General features: G+C 41.1%; 1 protein-coding gene across 1 annotated transcript in view; it reads right to left on the bottom strand.

The window, feature by feature from the left end:
- Positions 1 to 361: 361 nt before the first annotated feature.
- Positions 362 to 20980, bottom strand: part of LOC149448972 (uncharacterized) — a 40329-nt gene continuing 19710 nt past the window's right edge. Inside the window, exons 2-5 of the mRNA XM_089694024.1 lie at positions 14046 to 14342; positions 11484 to 11843; positions 4831 to 4932; positions 362 to 486 (exon numbers count right to left, since the gene is read on the bottom strand). Of these exons, the coding sequence (XP_089550150.1) occupies positions 362 to 486; positions 4831 to 4932; positions 11484 to 11843; positions 14046 to 14342 (884 nt within the window). The remainder of the gene's footprint in view (positions 487 to 4830; positions 4933 to 11483; positions 11844 to 14045; positions 14343 to 20980) is intronic.

The following is a 20980-nucleotide window of genomic DNA, read 5'->3' as shown; positions in this document are numbered from 1 at the left end:
AGTGTATAAATAGTCAATGAGTTTGTTAGCTCTTAGGTGGATGCACTGAACAAGCTAGATACTGAGCCATGGGGAGCAGAAAAGAACTGTCAAAATTCCTGCATAACAAGGCAATGAAACTTTATAAAAATGGAAAAGGATATAAAAAGATATCCAAAGCCTTGAATATGCCGGTCATTACTGTTCAATCACTTAATAAGAAGTGGAAAGTTCAGGGATCTCTTGAAACCAAGCCAAGGTCAGGTAGATCATGGAAGATTACAGATCGCAAAGAAAAAGCAACAGGTAAATTCAGGAGAAATACAGGCTGCTGTGGAAAAAGATGGTGTGCTTGTTTCAAGGAGCACAAAACAACGATACTTCAACAAAAATGAGCTGCATGGTTGAGCTGCCAGAAATAACTTTTACTGTGCCGATGCCACAAAGAGACCCAGTTACAATATGCCAACACCTTGACACTCCTCACAGCTCCTGGCACACTGTATTCTGAAATGATGAGACCAAAAAAAGAGCATTCTGGTCATAACCATAAGTCATTTGTTTGGAGAGGGGTCAACTAGGACTATAGCGCCAAGAATATCATCCTCACTGTGAAGCATGGTGGTGGCTCACTGACATTTTGGGGGGGGTGTCAGCTCTAAAGGCACAGGGAATCTTGTGACAATTGAGGGCAAGATGAATGTAGCAGGTTATCAGAAAATACTGTCAGACGATTTGCATTCTTGTGCACGAAAGCTGCTCATGAGACGTTCTTGGACTTTTCCATCACGACAATGACCCTAAACACAAGGCCAATTTGACCCTCCGGTGGTTACAGCAGAAAAAGGTGAAGGTTCTGGAGTGGCCATCACAGTCTCCAGACCTTAATATCATCGGGCCGCTCTAGGGAGGTATCAAATGTGCAGTTCACGCAAGACAACCAGACTTTGCATGACCTGGAGACATTTTGCCAAGACGAATGGTAAGCCATACCAGCGGCAAGAATTCGGGGGGCCTCATAGACAACTATTACTAAAGACGGCACGCTGTCGTTGATGCTAAAGGGGGCAATACACAGGATTAGGAACTAAGGGGATGCAGACTTTTGAACGGGGGGGGGCATTTCATTTGGTTACTTGCCATGCCTTGTTTTAAGATTGTACCATTCTGTTATCACCTACAGATGAATACTAAACCAATAAGAAATAAAAGAAATGTGTTTTGCCGCTTACTCATGTTTTCTGTAAAAATGGTCCATACTGTATATTACCAATTCTCCAAGGGGAGGCAAACTTTTGAGCACAACTAACTGTGAACCTGAAACAAGTAGATTTCTAAAATCACATTACCCTTACTTCAAGAAACGGAACAGAGGTTTACCACACTGCCAGTCAGATTTAACCTTTCCTAATTCCATTAATGTACGTGGTGTACAATGTATCTGTTTACTCATAACTAGTTATTTACTAGCCCTAGTAGCCAAACAGAGAGCTCGTGTCACTCAGAAGTGTAGGAGTAATGTGTGTATTGGAACTTTAGCATGAATTTATTGTTACCTACTTTTATATCCTCTGTCGTCTCTGTAGTTTCAGCAAAAGCCTCCCTGATCAATACAGGTAATTCGTGTTAGTCGGAGAGGTGCGTAGATACTCATACATTTGTATTGAAGCATCAATTACATTTAATTGTTGTCATTTATTAAAGATTAAAGTTTTATTTAGAGAGATAGACAACTAGGAAGACAGAATTTGATACAGACAGACAGAGGGAGAGAGAGATTGATAGATAGATAGATAGATAGATAGATAGATAGATAGATAGATAGATAGATGATAGATAGATAGAGAGAGAGATAGATAGATAGATAGATAGATGGATAGATGATAGATAGATGATAGATAGATGATAGATAGATGATAGATAGATAGATAGATAGATAGATAGATAGATAGATAGATGATAGATAGATAGATAGATAGATAGATAGATAGATAGATAGATAGATAGATAGATAGATAATAGATAGATAGATGATAGGTAGATAATAGATAGATGATAGATAGATAGATAGATAGATAGATAGATAGATAGATAGATAGATAGATAGATAGATAGATAGATAGATAGGTCATAATAGATAATCATACCTAGAGCTGTGTAGTTTGTTACCTACATGGGGGAAATAAAAAAAATCACAGTTATTTTCTATATAACCACTCTCCAGGGCATGTTTTTCTCATTTTTCACCGACTTGTAAAAATCTGTTTTTTTTTTTCAGAAAATTACTTAGAGCCTTCTAACATATTTTTCTGAAAGCAGAGGCTCTGGAAAATAAAATGGTGGCTGTTGGAAATTTTCAGGAAAAAATACACTAAAATGACTTTTAATGGACACAAACACAAACCTGCCTGGAGTTTGCATGTTCTCCCTGTGCCTGCGTGGGTTTCCTCCGGGTACTCCGGTTTCCTCCCACACTCCAAAGACATGCTGGTAGGTTAATTGATTCCTGTCTAAATTGTCCCTAGTATGTGTATGTATGAATGTGAGTTAGGGACCTTAGATTGTACACCCCTTGAGGGTCAGGGACCTTAGATTGTACACCCCTTGAGGGTTAGGGATCTTAGATTGTACACCCCTTGAGGGTTAGGGACCTTAGATTGTACACCCCTTGAGGGTTAGGGACCTTAGATTGTACACCCCTTGAGGGTTAGGGACCTTAGATTGTACGCCCCTTGAGGGTTAGGGACCTTAGATTGTACGCCCCTTGAGGGTTAGGGACCTTAGATTGTACGCCCCTTGAGGGTTAGGGACCTTAGATTGTACGCCCCTTGAGGGTTAGGGACCGATGTGAATTTATAATATATAATGTAAAGCTCTGTGTAAATTGACGGCGCTATAGAAGTACCTGAAATAAATAAATAAATTAAAAATAAAATAAAACACCCAGATTTGGTAAAATGTGAAAGACGATGTTGCATTGATTAAATAGATACCTACGGTGTGGAGACACCAAATTGTGCACATCTGTGACATGGCGACAAACTTCAGTACCTACAATTTTTTATAGGTGATGCTTGAAAAGCCTTTACAGACTATCAGTGTAAATGTATTTGTGAATGACGACCGTAGAATCATTGCGCTCACTCTGAGGTTTATGGCCATAACTGCATTTGTTATTGATAAATACGCGCGGGGCCTACAGTACGGGTGCAATTGCATTTGCGTGTATCCTCAGGGTGATGGGGGTGCTTTAAATTTTATACAATTATACAATTTTGACTTCTCCTTACTTTCTTTGGTCACCAGTACAAATAGTGGGAGAATCTCCAAAGTGGGGGACACAGAGAGCAATAAAAACGTACACTTTAATAGTTTGCCTCCTCTTATTCCGCTCTCCAGTGTCCTCACCAAAATCTCTTTACCAGGGGCGGACTGACAACTCATGGGGCCCCCGGGCAATAGGGGATCATGGGGCCCCTGTGTCCTTTCCCAAACTCAAACAAGCCTGTGAAAAAGATACAAGGGGCATCTCATTGGGCCCCCTACTAACTCCGGGCCCTCGGGCAGTGCCCGAGTTTCCAAATGGTCAGTCCGCCCCTGCTCCTTACTCATGGTCCTTTAGCTGTTTAGGACATAATAACATGAGCTCCCACCATATTTATGTTACAGCCATATGTACGACTAGTGCCTACCCCGAGAATATCGTGTTGAGCAACAACAACATAGCTACCTTGTATTTCATATTTAGAATATTTTCCTTCTTCCGAAATTTACACCAATTTCCCCCATTCAACTAATAAGCCACAATACAATTTTACTAGAAAACCTTTATATCAGGGGTCTCCAAACTGGCCTCTTGTTTGCTTTTATTTGGACCTTGGATCACTATTCCTTCCATGAAGAGGGACTATTACTCTCACTGACACCAATGATGGGGCACTATTCCTTCCACTGACACCAATGATGGGGCACTATTCCTCCCACTGATACCAATGATGGGGCATTATTCCTCCCACTGACACCAATGATGGGGCACTATTCCTCCCACTGACACCAATGATGGGGCACTATTCCTCCCACTGACACCAATGATGGGGCACTATTCCTCCCACTGATACCAATGATGGGGCACTATTCCTCCCACTGATACCAATGATGGGGCAATATTCCTCCCACTGACACCAACAAAGGGGCACTATTCCTCCCACTGACACCAATGATGAGGCACTATTCCTTCCACTGACACCCATGATGGGGCACTATTCCTCCCACTGATACCAATGATGGGGCACTATTCCTCCCACTGACACCAACATTGGGGCACTATTCCTCCCGCTGACACCAATGATGGGGCACTATTCCTCCCACTGACACCAATGATGGGGGACTATTCCTTCCACTGACACCAATGATGGGGCACTATTCCTCCACTGACACCAACATTGGGGTGCTATTCCTCTTACTAACATCAACAATTGGGCACTATTCCTCCCACTGATACCAATGATGGGGCACTATTCCTCCCACTGACACCAACATTGGGGCGCTATTCCTTTCAGTGACATCAACAATGGGGCACTATTTCTCTCACTGACATCAACAATGGGGCACTATTCCTCCCACTGACACCAATGATGGGGCACTATTCCTCCCACTGACATCAACATTGGGGCACTATTCCTCCTACTGACACCAATGATGGGGCACTATTCCTCCCACTGACACCAACATTGGGGCACCATTCCCACTGACCACCAAACCTATTGTTTACTCCTACCGATACCAGAGATTTTTCTACTCCCGCTGCCCACAATCCAGCCCCCTAAAGTTTGAATGGCAATGCAGGATTACCTCTTCTTTTTATCAAGGCGATAATCAACAGAATGAAGATGACCAGGAAGACCAGGACAAGGACCACACTCAGTACAATTAGTAATAATTTAGAGGGGTTACCTGGAAATTGAAAGATACATGCAGTTATAGGAGATATCGGGGGTCATATAAAGGCAATTTTATTCATGAATTATAGGTTTGCATCACCAGCCTAAAGCAAGGGACAAATCTCTAATGACCCTGAACCCTCCTCATCAACAGGCACATTCTTATTGGGCATCAACTGGGAATTTCACCAACCCCAGATTTGCTGTGAATTTAGTGATTTGGCGTTTGGTGACATTCCAGTGAATTTGTTGTCTAATGTTGTCTTCCCACACTGGAAGGTGAATTTTGCAAAAAAAAATGTACATTATTTAACCACGTAAGGGCCAGGCCTTTTTCTGACACTCTGTCTACAAGTAAAAATCAGTAATTATGCTAGAAAATTACTTAGAACCCCCAAACATTATATATACTATATATATATATATATATATATATATATATATATATAATATATATATATATTTTTTTTTTTCAGCAGAGGCCCTTCAGAATAAAATAGTGGCCATTGCAGTCTTTTATGTCACACAGTTTTTGAGCAGCGGATTTTCAAATACCATTTTTTTGGGAAAAAAAAACCCAAAACACAATATTTACCCCAATTTTGTTGTAATATATGAACGATAATGTTACTCTGAGTAAAAAGATATCTAACATGTCAGTGGATTGCTTCAAAAAAGTCCGGGATTCTTTCCTAGATACACAGAATATAACTGGATATAACATTTATAGGTAAAGTTGATCCAGGGAATATCCGATTGCCTCTCGGGGGATCAGGAAGGAATTTTTTTCCCCTGCAGGAGCAAATTGAATCATTCTTTGCTGGGTATTTTTGCCTTCCTCTGGATCAGCTGCGGGTGTAGGATTATAACTTTTTTTTTTTTTATGTTTGAACTGGATGGACTTCTGTCTTTTTTCAGCCAGACTAACTATGTAACTATGTTTTAAAATTGCGTACGCTCTTGCCAAACTACGGTACTTAAAAATCTCCATAGGTGATGCTTTAAACAATCCTACAGGTTACCAGTTTAAAATTACAGAGGAGCAGGGGTGGACTGATCATTTGGAAACTCGGGCATTGCCCGAGGGCCCGGGGTCAGTAGGGGGCCCCATGAGATGCCCCTGGTACCTTTTTCATAGGCTTTTTTGAGTTTGGGCAAGGACACAGGGGCCCCATGATCCCCTATTGCCCGGGGGCCCCATGAGTTGTCAGTCCGCCCCTGCAGAGGAGGTATAATGCGTGCCAGCATGGGGGGATGGGCACTTTAACATTTTTTTTTTTTTTTTTTTTACACTGTCCTTTTTCAATTTTTTTTATCACTTTTATTGCTATCTTAAGAAATGCAAATATCCCTTGTGATAACAAGACAGCATGCTGTTTATGGAGAGATATGGGGTCTATAAGACCCCAAATATCTCCTCTACCTTTAAAAGCAAAAAAATAGAAACTTTTGCTTTGAAAAAAAAAGGCCTTGTTTATGTGGTGCAGAAACCACAAGTGGCATCATGACATCCCTTCGGTCCTCCTAGTCTATAGAGATGGGTGGAGGCCATATTTCCTTTATATAATCTCTATGTCTAGCCGTCGACAGCGCCAGGTCGGTTCCTGGAGCTACCGATCATCAGGAAGGCAGTGGGAGAGGGGGGGTGACCCCTCCTGCTGCTTCTAAAAGTGATCCAGCGGCAAATCGACCACTCAGATCACTTTTAACATAAAGTCCGGCATCTGAGGGAAAAATTAATACCGGGGTCATGGCGTCTAGCTGCAGCCATACTCCCAATATTAACCATTAGCCGCCCGGCCTATAGCTGTTTGGCGGCCGCAAAAATGCATTAGATTTCCGGGGTGTACGCCATTTGGCGTCCTCCCGCACATGCGCAGTTTGCGCGGTTGCAGAGCCGCGCAGCGGCACGATCTATCACTGGCCGTGTACCTCGGACACAGCCGATGACAGATCTGAGTATCTGCCCCCGTTGCCGGTACCATGTGACCTGATGTGACCAATCACAGCAGGTCACATGACAGTTGTATACAATGGATGGCTTTATTCATTCCATCCATTGTATACTACTGTCTAGCTGTGAATGGTCACAGCAGGTCACATGCACATGTCATGTGATTAGCTGTGGCCAAATCACAGCTAAGCACAAAAAAAAAAAAAAAAAAACCCTGAATGAATCGATGTCATTCAGGTAAATGCTTGCTTATAGCAAAGTAATTCTTTGCTAAAAGCAAATTGTGTGAAAAAAAAAAATACTGATCACTTCCCCAAAGTAGTACAATGTTAGTATGGTAACATTGTACTACTTTGGTCATAGTAAAATATGAAAAAAAATCTTAAAAAAAAAAAAAATGTAATAAAAAATTAAAAATAATACAATATATATATATATATATATTTATATATATATATATATTTTTTTTTTTTCATACTGTCACCAGTCAGTGTCCCTGATCACCGCCATGCCAGTTATATGATGACGCTGTACTGCACTGGTGACAGTATGTAAAAAAAAAATAGTGAAAATAATTTTTTTAATTTTTTAATTTTCCGAAAAATTATGACAAAAAAAATACAACTTCAAAAAACTCGCCATTCCTCTTATGAAGTACGTCGGACTGTCTACTCTGCAAAAAGGGGTCATTTGGGGGATAGCTGTACTGTTCTGACATTTGGGGGATATCTGTACTGTCCTGACATTTGGGGGATATCTGTACTGTTCTGACATTTGGGGGATATCTGTACTGTCCTGACATTTGGGGGATATCTGTACTGTCCTGACATTTGGGGGATATCTGTACCGTCCTGACATTTGGGGGATATCTGTACCGTCCTGACATTTGGGGGGATATCTGTACTGTCCTGACATTTGGGGGATATCTGTACTGTCCTGACATTTGGGGGGATATCTGTACTGTTCTGACATTTGGGGGATAGCTGTACCGTCCTGACATTTGGGGGATATCTGTACTGTCCTGACATTTGGGGGATATCTGTACTGTTCTGACATTTGGGGGATATCTGTACTGTCCTGACATTTGGGGGATATCTGTACTGTTCTGACATTCTTGGACCTCAAGAAATTAGATTGGCCGTCAGTACTTCAGGATTGATCAATTTTCAGATCTATACCATAGTTTGTGAACTCTATAGCTTTCCGATAAACTAAAAAATACATCCTAATTTGGGTTATTTTCACCAAAGACATGTAGCAGAATACATCTCGGCCTAAATTTATGAAGAACAATTATTTATTTGTAAACTTTTATAACAGAAACAAAGAAAAACGTGTTTTTTTTTCAAAATTTTTGGTCTTTTTTTATTAATTTAGCAAAAAATAAAAACCCCGGCGGTGATTAAATACCACCAAAAGAAAGCTCTAGTTGTGTGAAGAAAATTATAAAATTTTAGTTTGGGTACAATGTTGTATGACCGCGCAATTGTCATTCAAAGTGTGAGAGCGCTGAAACCTGAAAAATGGCCTGGGCAGGAAGGTCTAAAATTGCCTGGTATTGAAATGGTTAAGTAAGGTCATATTTTCCCAGTTAGGCGGTCAGCAACTGTCCAGTTCCAATTGCTCTGTGCACTTAATTTATAGTTACATAGTTAGTGATGTGATGAAAAAAAGACACTAGTCCATCTACTGTAGTTCAACCAACTTTTTTTTAGAGGGAAAACAATGATATTGAAAACCTCCATATACACAGCCCTATACCCACAGTTGATCCAGAGGAAGGAAAAAAAAACGTTGATCTAATTCGCTCCAGTGAGGGGGAAAAAATTCCTTTCTGATCCCCCGGGAGGCAATTTGATATTCCTTGGATCAACTATCCCAGGTGTTATTACCTCTAAATATTTATATCCGGTTATATTATGCACATTTGAGAATCCATCCAGACATTTTTTTTTTAAACAACCTACTGAGTTGGACAGAACCCATTTCTGAAGGAGTTTATTTCACACTTTCACAGCTCTTCCATATTTGTAGGTTAAACCTCTTTTCCTCCAGATGTAAAGAGCGCCCCTTTGTCCTCTGTAATGCACTGAAAGTGAATAACTCTACACCGAGTTCACCATATGGACCACTCAGGGGCGGACTGACAACTCATGGGGCCCCTGGGCAATAGGGGATCATGGGGCCCCTGTGTCCTTGCCCAAACTCAAAAAAGCCTATGAAAAAGGTACCAGGGGCATCTCATGGGGCCCCTTACTGACCCCGGGCCTTCGGGCAGTGCCCGAGTTTCCAAATGATCAGTCCGCCCCTGGGACCACTTATGTATTTGTACATGGTGATCACACCCCCCATCCCCCCAATCTCCTCTTCTCAAAAGAGAATAAATTAATTTCAGCTAATCTTTCCTTATAGCTGAGCATCTTATCGGTTTGGTTGCCCTTCGTTTATCATATAAAAAATGTAGTGTATTAAGATGTCCCCACCATCATTGCCTGGTCACAATTTTTATTCATCAGTTGTGGGTTTGTATTGCTTGCCAAAACCAAAAGAAAAATCCTGAAGGGAAAGATCCTCTAAGGACATTGGGCCCCCTTCTTAAAAAGACACATCCTTATTGGCCACAGATCCACTCCACCATCAGGTCCGGGTTGTGGGGAAGAGGCCTTTGACTTCATCAACATGGGGATAAGGTGCATTGCCAAGGAGAGATTCTCCCTGTCCAGGAATGGTCCCAATGGTGAGGACCTGTGGCCTTGTAGGGCTTGGGGAGAGCATGCTTTTCCTTGCCTGCATGCATTGATAAGGATCTAATATGGATTTTTGGAGTAGGCCCACACTTTTGTTTTGAATGAGTCTAATATAAACTTTTTTTTGTTTGGGGGGGGGAGAGTGTTCCATTTATGTTTAGCACCATTCCTGCTCCTTTGCTTACATTCAGCCAACAGCCAGCTGTCCCAAGCTGACAGCTGAGTTGGCTGTGTGGGGAGGACTCACTGGTTGTCAGCATGTTAAAAAAAATAAATAAAATAAATACATTTTAATTTTTTTTTTAAAGTGCCCCCATCCCCCTGTGCTTGAATGCAGTGGCTAACACATATACCAAGGTCATGCCCACGTATGTAAACTATGTTTACACGGCACATGTGAGGTATCGCTGCAAATGTAATAGTGAGAGCAATCATTCTAGTACTGGACCCCCTCTGCAACGCTAAACTGATAACTTGTAAAAATGTTTAAAGCGTCGCCTATGGAGATTTTTAAGTACCGTAGTTTGGCGCCATTCCATGAGCGTGCAAAATTTTAAAGCATGACATGTTAGGTATCATTTACTCGGTATAACAACATATTTCATATTTTACAAATAAATAGGGTTATATATTGTGTTTTGGGTTTTTTAATTCACTAAAAGGTGTTTTTTCCAAAAAATTGCATTTTAAAAACCTCTACATAAATACCAGATGATTTAAAAAATTGCAGCAACCGCCATTTTGTTCTTTAGGGCCTCTACTAAAAATATATATATATATAATGTTTGGGGGTTCTAAGTAATTTTCTAGCAAAAAAAAAAAAAAGCGTCTGAATAGGCCTGGTCCTAAAGTGGACCATTGGTTTCACACAGAAAAGGTAAAATGAGGACATGAGATGAATGAAGTAGTCGTTTTACATTAGGTGGAGTCACTGAATGACATTTTATTGCAAAACTAAATCCACAAAGTTAACAAAATTGTAATTGTAAAAATAAAGCACAACATTTTAAATCCTTTTCAGCATGTTTGTGTATTTTGTGATTCGAGGATTAAAAGAAATAGCCAATTAAAAGGAACAGTAACCCAAATGTTGTGCAACATGTCAAAATTCCTTTTTTTTCAGCTAAAAAAAAAAAAGAAATGCTCGTAGCTAATAGGGAAGAATGGAAATAGCGCAGGGCATACATGACTAGGCCCAGAGTGGTGTAGGGAACGGAAAGGGTTACATTTAGCTCCAGGGGGTGGGGAATTCATTGGGGAATTATAGGATTATAGAAGTTGGAAAGGGGGTTTTTCTGTTGGTTCGCGGGAGGTTGTTGGTCTTTGGAGGCGGTTCTCATCTTGGAAGGTAAAACAATGGTGTGGGACCCCATCCGTGGTATGGGGGGCCCGGTGGATATTCCCAGTTAACCAAGGTTTAACTGGAAGGTGGTGGTGCTGCACTGCGGACGGTATGGTTGTCTCCGAGCTGGTTGGTTGCGACTGGAGGCCTAGTGTATAGGGTTGTCCGCAGGTGCATTTTGGATCGTTTGTGGGTGCCTTTGAAGACCAACAACAATTCTTTGGTTTCCGTTAAGGAACGGTTGATGTATGTTAAATGTGAAGTTGTTAATAAAAGGCCATGTTGGCCATTTACTCCAAAATGGTGTCATGTTTTTTGTAAAGTTTATTTGGTTAAGGGGGTGGGGAGTGGTATGGATAGGTAATGGTGGAAGTAGGAGTGGACAAGCCTATCTATGGTGCATTAGTCATGAAATGATCAAAAATTTGTAAAAACATAAAAACAAAAAGCAAAACTAATAACAGCTGCTGCAATAGTAGAAGACTACTTTAAATGTTTGTCATTTACAAGTTAGCACATACCTCTAATTCGTGTTCCAGCACTGTCTTCTAAGATTGTCCCCACAAAGTTCGGGTTATTCATGGTAGCCAAACATCTTCGTATTATCACTCGGCAGTAGAAGGTGGTGTTATCTGAACCATTGACGTCTTGTAGGAGAAGATTGGAGCCATTTACCAGTCTGGTCTTTCCCCTGTAATCCGGGTGTATGTAGTCCGGGTTTGGATGGTAGACGTAGTCCTCTCTTGGGTCTCCGATCATCCAGTACACTTCAGTCATTAATACATTGCTCTTATTCTGTACTGTGAAGCTGCAAGTGATTGTTGTGGGTCCATGGAATTCAGCTTCCTCTGGCTGACTGATGTTTAATGAATTTGTTTTATCTAACAGTTAAGAACAAAAATTAAGAGTTACATCCCTGTGTAGTATTCAGTGAAATCATATCTAAGGCGTCGAGAAAAGAATTAAACTCTCGGCAGCTTTTTTTTTCTGCCTGGGTCCCCTCTGGGAAGATTTACCTTCACTTCCTGTCCTGTCTAAGGGCTTTTACCTTTGATATTCAAGTGGGCACATTGAACTTTCTATGTCTTTTCCACGACGTCCAGCACTGTCTGCGCCAGCTGCTAGAACTAAAACCTGGTTAACCAGTCTGAACCCAATTGGGTCCCATCTGTGGTGCCTGTTACAGATGTGTACTAAATAATACCAATAGTAATAAGTAATATTTATCATTTTGATAATAATGAAGCCATATATATACACTGCTCAAAAAAATGAGGGGAACACTTTTTAATCAGAGTCTAGCATCAAGTCAATGAAACTTTTGGGATATTGATCTGGTCAGGTAACTAGCAGAGAGGGTTGGCAATCAGTTTCAGCTACTTTGGTGGTAATGAAATTAACAACAGGTGCACTAGATGGGCAACAATGAGACGACTCCCAAAACAGGAATGGTTTTACAGGTGGAGGCCACTGACATTTTTTCCCTACTCATCTTTTTCTGACTATTTTTCACTAGTTTTGCATTTGGCTAGGGTCAGTGTCACTACTGGTAGCATGAGGCGACACCTGACCAGATAATCAGAAACAGACTTCATGAGGGTGGCCTGAGGGCCCAACATCCTCTAGTGGGCCCTGTGCTCACTGCCTGGCACCATAGAGCTTGATTGGCATTTGCCATTGAGCACAAGAATTGGCAGGTCCACCATGCGCCCCCTGTGCTTTTCACAGATGAAAGCAGGGTCACCTTGAGCACATGTGACAGACGTGAAAGGGTCTGGAGAAGCCGTGGAGAATGTTCTGCTGCCTGTAACATCGTTCAGCATGACCGTTTTGGTGGTGGGTCAGTGATGGTCTGGGGAGGCATATCCATGGAGGGACGCACAGACCTCTACAGGCTAGACAATGCCATTCTAACTAGGTATCAGGATGAAATCCTTGGACCCATAGTCAGACCCTACGCTGGTGCAGTGGGTCCTGGGTTCCTCCTGGTGCACGACAATGCCCGGCCTCATGTGGGGAGAGTATGCAGGCAGTTCCTGGAGGATGAAGGAATTGATACCATTAAATGGCCCCCATGCTTGCCTGACCTAAATCCAATAGAACACCTCTGGGATATCATGTTTCGGTCCATCCGACGCCGCCAGGTTGCACCTCAGACTGTCCAGATCTGGGAGGAAATCCCCAGGACACCATCCGTCATCTCATTAAAAGCATTCCCTAATGTTGTCAGGCATACATACAAGCATGTGGGGGCCATACAAACTACTGAGGACCATTCTGAGTTGCTGCAATGACATTTCAGCAAAATGGACTCGCCTGCTGCATAATTTTTTCACTTTGATTTTCGGGGTGTCTTTGAATTCAGTCCTCTGTAGGTTGATATTTTCATTTCCATCAAACGATGGGGCGTCCTTACATTCTCAACACATTACCCCGTCCATATCAGTATAGAGATCCAGCAGGAGGTTTTTTCCCATTGAGATCTGATGGGTTTTAAAGTGTTCCTTTAATTTTTTTGAGCCATGTATTTAAAGTGAAACTATAATGATTTTATTCCATTTTACTTTACATATGTTATCATCTTTTCTCTACACTTAAGCTTTTAACACAGGACAAAGGATTCACAGAGCACTATTAGTTATCCAAAGATACAGCCTAGCAGTAGTCATGTCCTTTCAGACACTCCTTCTCAGACAGAGCTGTAGAGAAGGAGGGTAGCAAGGTGAGGAGTCCCTGCACTGATTTACTTGTGTGAGTAAATTTCAGCTTAAGCTACTGAGGTCTGTAAGCAACTACATTTTGATAACATTAGATAAGGAGAAACTGGAAAGCAAAATTTCAAATTTACTCAACTCAACTAAAAAATATATATAAATATATAAATATTTTTAGCTAAAATGAAAAATGTACACAGAATATACATTTTAAAGTTCAGCCCTGACCTTTGGAAATAAAGAAAACATGAGAAAATAGTTTTGCTAGTGAAACTGTTCTGTTGCTAATATTGCTTCTATCAAAACGGGTCACTTCCACCTAAAATAATGAATAACAATAAATTATGCATAAAAATACATAAAATGTACTTATAATTTGAAGTTCTGGTCCAAGAACGTTAGATGATGTTTTTCCATGACTTGTAGAAGTTTCTATATTCCACCCATAAGATCCTTGGTGTGAATGAGTCACTTGATTTATTTTGAAAGATAAAATCGAATCTTTGAACACGCAGTTTCCTGTTTCTGTCCTAGATCTTATACGGCAGGCAGTAACGTTGGGTAAAGTATTTACATTCCTAATTCTGATGCGACTGAGAAGTGTCACATTTTCTCCAGGAGCAGAAAAGATAACAGGAAAGGTCTCCACACTGGGGTCATGTTCACCTGACGGATTCAAAGAAATAAAGTATAAAGTATAGTATAGAAAGAGTAAAGCAATGCACAGAACAAAACAGCAAATTTTAATGGAACGCTTTTTACGAGAGGCATTCAAGTCAAACCGGGACTTTAAATTTTACAGGTATAAAAAGGAATGCTACACCCAGTAGTAAGTGGCAAGTGTGTCCTATTACTGATAGGCGCATGTTGGGGGCCAGTCCAGAGACCGTTAATCAAGATGGCAGATAACATTGTTAGTGCTTGCATGGAACAGAGTGTGGTGATGACATTTCTTGAAAACGAAGGAGTAAAACCTATAGAATATATCTACAGAAGACTTCAAGCACAGTACGGTGATGAGACATTCAGCCGCAGTAAGACATTTGAATGGTGCAACCCTGGGATATCTATAGAAGACATCAAGCAAAGTACGGCGATGAGACATTCAGCCACAGTAAGACATTTTAATGGTGCAACCCATGGATATCTACAGAAGACTTCAAGCACAGTACGGTGATGAGATGTTCAGCCACAGTAAGACATTTGAATGGTGCAACTCGCGGATATCTACAGAAGACTTCAAGCACAGTACGGTGATGAGATGTTCAGCCACAGTAATACATTTGAATGGTGATACCCGCGAATATCTACAGAAGACTTCAAGCACAGTATGGTGATGAGACGTTCAGCCGCAGTAAGACATTTGAATTGTGCAACCCGTGGATATCACAGAAGACTTCAAGCACAGTACGGTGATGACACATTCAGCCGCAGTAAGACTTTTGAATGGTGATACCTGCGAATATCTACAGAAGACTTCAAGCACAATACGGTGATGAGACATTAAGCCGCAGTAAGACATCTGAATGGGGCAACTCGCGAATATCTACAGAAGACTTCAAGCACAGTACGGTGATAAGACATTCAGTAAACCATTTGAATGGTGTAAACATTTCAAAGATGGCTGTACGTCCATCAGTGATGATCCTGGCCATGGTGGTTCCCAGCCCACAGCAGTCATTTCTGTGAACATTTAGTGTATGGAACACCTGATCCTGGATAATCGATGTATAACCTATTGGGAAATCTCACAAGAGATAAATTTTTCTGTGGGAACGGTGAACACAATGGTGCCGAATTGAAGACGGCTGTCCTAGGATGGTTCTGGCGTACTGACAAATCTTTCTATGCTGAAGATTTCCAGGCATTAGTTAAATGCTGGGATAAGTGTATAAATGTAGCAGGGGAGTATGTTGAAAAATAAATGCAGTTTCCACTCCTTGAATTTTGTTCTTTTCTTATATAAACTTAAAAGTCCCGGTTTGATTTGAACGCCCTTTGTATAATTAATTTAATAGCTAACCCCATAACGCTTGGTCACAACGGCCCATTAAGTGGGCTTTAATGCCCAGGAAGTGGCATGGCTTCTGTTTGTGTGTGACCGCTATAATTGGCCTATCTTGATGGCTCCCAATCAGAATCTGTCATTGACAGCTCAGTCAGTGTGCTGGGAGTGCGCGTTGATGCATATGTACTATGATTGGGTGCTGAAGCCCACCATTTCTGCCACCGCATATATGCATTACTCAGTCAGTACGAGGCCAACATTGCTCACCTGTCCTTCCCAAAATTCCAATTGTCCGGATTTTATGTTTATCCAATTCACACAATAAGGTCTGTGGACACCTAACCTTTAGGACCAAAAGTATGTGGCCCTGAGATCAGGTGTTTACTGTCAAGGGTGCCTTTCATGCTACAATAAACAAGGCCATTTTAGGCAATTGTGAACTTCCAACCTTTCAACTAAAATTGAGAATATCTATCCGCATTCAGTTTGACAAAGTTCACTGGTGGTGCCTATTAGACTGCAGAACTGATTTTTTTTTTCTTTCACAATTGGCTTGAATTACATAAAGCAACACCCCAATCTGAATAATTTCCTTTTGAAAAAAAAAGCAGATTTCTCAGCAAAATAGAGCATGGGCATAAAGACATGGCATAAAGACATAGATGGATGGGTGAGTTTGCTTTGAATATTAACAATGGAACAAATAACATTTTGGTTTGTGGTGCTCAGATGCAGTGCAGATCCACTTTAAAGTCAGGATCTTTCCAGAGCCTGGACTGGCTGAGTGACATCAGCTGACAGTGGACTTTAGCCCGCTGTCAGCTGAAAAGGGGTCACAGGAGTGTAGAACGAATCGCACTCCTGTGATCCCTAGGGGAAGTATAGCCAAGTTTGTTTTGGCTATAGTTCTCCTTTAAAATTTACTCTACATTACTGGTGTGTTATTCACTTGTGCTCAGTGACTTCTGAGTATAACTGTTTCAGGATGTACCTTCTACTACTATTACTGCACACTGTAAAACTGCCTAACGACCTGCCTGATTTGTTACATCATTTTATAATATTTGTAGCTAGTGTCTCTCCAATGATGCATTGTAATGTGTGCTAAAAAAAGTCACAGAGTCCTGTCCATTGCTGTGCCTCTTCTAGCCTGCACAGAGCCGGGGCTCAGGTCACCCAGGAATACACGGGTGAGCAGGGTGAGCAGAAATCATATTCAGTAATCTCTAGCCACCAATGGGTGAGCAGTTATGATATGCAGTAACCTCTAGCAACCAATCAGTGAGTGGTAAGGATGTACAGTAACCTCTAGCAATCAATCAGTGAGCGGTAAGGATTTTCAGTAACCTCTAGCCACCAGTTAGTGAGCGGTAAGGATGTGCAGTAACGTCTAGCAACCAATCAATGAGCAGTAATGATATGCAGTAATCTTTAGCTAGCAATGGGTGAGCAGTAATAATGTGCAGTAACCTCTATCAACCAATCAGTGAGCAGTTATGTTCTGCAGTAACCTCTAGCAACCAATCAGTGAGTGGTAAGGATTTGCAGTAACCTCTAGCAACCAATTTGTGAGCGGTAAGGATGTGCAGTAACCTATAACAACCAATCAGCAAACAGAAATGATGTGCAGTAACCTCTAGCAACTAGTCAGAGAGTGGTAATGATATGCTGTAACCAATAGCAATCACTGCCTGATCTGTTGCAGTAAACTTATTTTGAGACTGCAATCGTAAGGAAACACCAAATGATGGGATTTTAAATATCCCTGCAAGGGTCAAATATACACATAACAACCTAATTAAAAATATCTTACAACACTTTATTCCACTGATATAAAAACATGATTACATTATAAACATTAGTAATATAGGATGTAGAATCCGTCCCTTATCTCCCACATATAGTGGTGGAGGGACTGTTACGTTGGAGTCATATGCAGATCTGAACTGTAGGTCGACGCGTTTCCTGGGGTGACCCGCTTCCTCAGGACCTTAGATCTCAGAGAAGTGGATATGGTAATCGACGCATCTATGTGTCCCATATTGTAGTCCAAGATGCCACCAAATGTAAAGGCACTGGAAAACAAATGGTATGTTCAAAAAATGATGGAGAGCCCTAGCCTGGTATGTCCTGCCGGCCCATGGGAAGACCACTACCGGAGAGGAATAGTGGACTTAACCCCTTGACGCCGACGTAACACAAATATGCGTCCTCACAGAACTGGGCTTTTTTCCATGAGGCTGTATATTTGCGTACCTGTCTTTCTGCTGGGAGCACGCCGCACGGCGCGCTCCCAGCACAAAGATCACGGTGTCACTGAGAGCCCCGGGTCCCATTCTAACGATCGGGACCCGGGACTCCCGATTCCGGGTCACATGATTGCTGTGATAGCCTCTGATTGGCTATCACAGTGATCAGTCACTGTACAGTCCGGCCCCCTTGTTTTTTTTTCTCTCCATGAATGAAGGAGAGAGATATATTGTATCTATCTAACTCCTGGCATAGAATGGAAAAAAAAATGTTTGTACAAAAAAAAAAAAAATAAATAAATATTAAAAAATAAAATAAAAAATAAAGAAAAATTACCTGGATCGAAGTTTGATCTAGTTCACTGCCAGGGTTAGTGTTTGGGTCAAGGTCAGGGTCAAAGGTCATGATTTAAAAAAAAAAAAATTGGAATCAGTGTCAGTTAGTGTCAGTGTGTTTTAGGTAAAAAAAAAAAAAAATGTGCACTATTGTTTCTGGGCTGTACTCTGGGTACAAACAACAAATAACATACACATAGATGGTATCGCTGCGATCATCAAGAGCTGGAGAATTTATTTTGGGTTGTTCTTTGGTGGTAGGTTATGGTAGTAACAAGAAACACACAGCCAAATAAAAAAAAATTTTTTCTTATTTTGGGCCAGTTTTCCTTTGATAATAAAAAAAAAATCAGGAGATATCCATTACCATTTACCACCAAATGAAAGCCCAATTTGTCCTGAAAAAAACACGGTATAATCCACCCAGATGTACAAAGTAGTTGTGATGATATGGACGGTTTTACTGACACATGTCAACGTTGCAGAATTGTGCTTAGGCATTTAGATTTGTTTTACCCTTAGGTGTGAAGGGGTTAAACAGCAGTGAATTGTTGAATGTATGGGCCACTTATAGATCCCATATGTTCTCACTAACAAGAGAAATCAGGGTAAGCAGGACCTCAATCCCATAGAAACCTGAGGACAGAGTGCACATGCCGTATGGACTCAACAAACGAACGCATTTTTTGCACATTTCCATCTGGTATTTGTTACAATATTTATGTGATTACATTTGTTGAGTGCACTATGATTTAACCTATTGAATGGTTCTATATTTGATAGGTGACAGCAGACAGCACACTTGTGTTTGGTTTTTTTTTTTAGAAAAAAAAAAAGTATTTGCAATGAATCCCAACTACTCCGCTACTCACTGCTCACCCGACCAAAGGGTGCTGGCTCCAAGACGGGCCGTGCTCTGTTAACATCAAAGGCATAAAAACAAAAATGGAGACGCTCAACTTAAAGGGTTCAAGGTACATTTATTGGTACCGCCTGATACGGAAATAATCCACCCGCTCCTGGCTGATCAGATCCATTCTTGTTTTTATGCCTTTAAGGGCTCATGTACACTGCAGCTGGTAAACTCACGTTCAGGAGCTGTTTAGCATTTTTTTCAGCAGCCCCTGAACTCTCCCTAATGTTTTCCTATGTGTCCATCTACACATCGTCCTATACAGTCATTTACAGGCATTTGAGTTTACAGCCGTTTTTTTTTAACGCTACAAACTTGCGTTCAGATGTCAATTTTGTCAATGTTTCAAACGCAAAATGCTTGTAAACGCGGCTAAATGAGGCTAAACATAGAAAAACATGTTTATAAGCGTTTGCAATTTTTTGTTAACTCTTCCAGTTCCCGATGCTGTCCAGAGCCGTTTTTCATCATGAAAAATGCATGCAAAGCGTTTTCAAGGTGCTCAGATGGACAAAACACTGAACACAGGATGTTCCTATCAAGCTTGTCACACATTGTAATGACCAATTCACACCTCAGACCTCTCTTACCCTTGGAAACAAAAGATATGTTAATAACCATTCACACCTCAGAATTCTCCTGAAGACCACCTGCCAGGTGGCCTTAATGACTCCCTCCACCAGACACCTCTCCCACCCTTGGAAACAAAAGAGATGTTAATGACCATTCACACCTCAGACCTCTCCACCCTTGGAAACAAAAGATATGTTAATGACCATTCACACCTCAAATTCCTCATGAAGACCCCCTGCCAGGTGACCTTAATGACCCCCTCCACCAGACACCTTTCCCACCCTTATAAACAATAGAAATGTTAATGAGCAACTCACACCTAAGCTAATCTCAACACATACTGCTGTCTCTGCTTCTGCTCTCTGTATTTCTCTGAAACAGTCCGAAATAGTTAATTTACCACTTTTCAGTGCATTCTGGGCATTTTGGAGGTTCTACCGTGCTTATCTTTAAAAAACTCTTCTTAACGCAAACGCAGCTAAACAGACATTTTTAACCTACGTTTTCCAGCAGTCAGTTTCTATCGTTCAGAAACGTCCCGTGTACATGGGGCCTAACAGAATAAGTGTGTTGTGCTAAAAGGGAAAAAGGGGGGGCTGATGTTGCCATTAAAACATTTGTTCTTGCCTTACCTTTTACCAAAACGCGAGTTCCACCTGGATTCTGCCATTGATGAATCTCTTCAGTGTCTTGAAATTGTAATTTTAAACGGAAACAATAATTTTTAGCATCAGAAGTCTTTAAATTATTTATAGTTATGGTCGCATTTCTGTAGTTTGGATCCAGATGGACGCTTAGTCTGCCTGAATAGCTGGGGGATATGTTGGGGGTTTCTGTGTCATTGTAAATTTCATCTTCTTGACGTCCACAATAATTTATGGTGGCTGATGCTTTTACTGCAAGATTTACAGACTTGATTTTGTTCTCTACTGGAAAGGCAATCTGGCAGGGGATTGTTATCGCTCCTCCAACCACCGATTCCCTTCCTCTCGGCTGATCGATGCAGTATTGTGTGGAAGTTTCATGGAACCCACCTATGAAAAGAACATATCGGGATTATCACTCAGGTAGGAAAAAGGACAAGAAATCATATTTTAAAAGGTGGACATTCGCTTTCCAATATCTGTGTGTCTATTCCAACAAACATTTGTCCCGGCGCTTATGTCAAGTTATCTTGTGAGTGAAACTGAGAGTTCTGATTTCCCTAAAATTAAAAAAAATTATG

The sequence above is a fragment of the Staurois parvus genome, unplaced genomic scaffold (assembly GCF_062004578.1).
Source record: "Staurois parvus isolate SC_StPar_1 unplaced genomic scaffold, SC_StPar_1.0 ptg000647l, whole genome shotgun sequence".
In the NCBI taxonomy this organism is placed as follows: Eukaryota; Metazoa; Chordata; class Amphibia; order Anura; family Ranidae; genus Staurois; species Staurois parvus.
The sequence above is the reverse complement of the archived record's forward strand: the minus strand, read 5'-3'. Positions and strand labels throughout refer to the sequence as shown.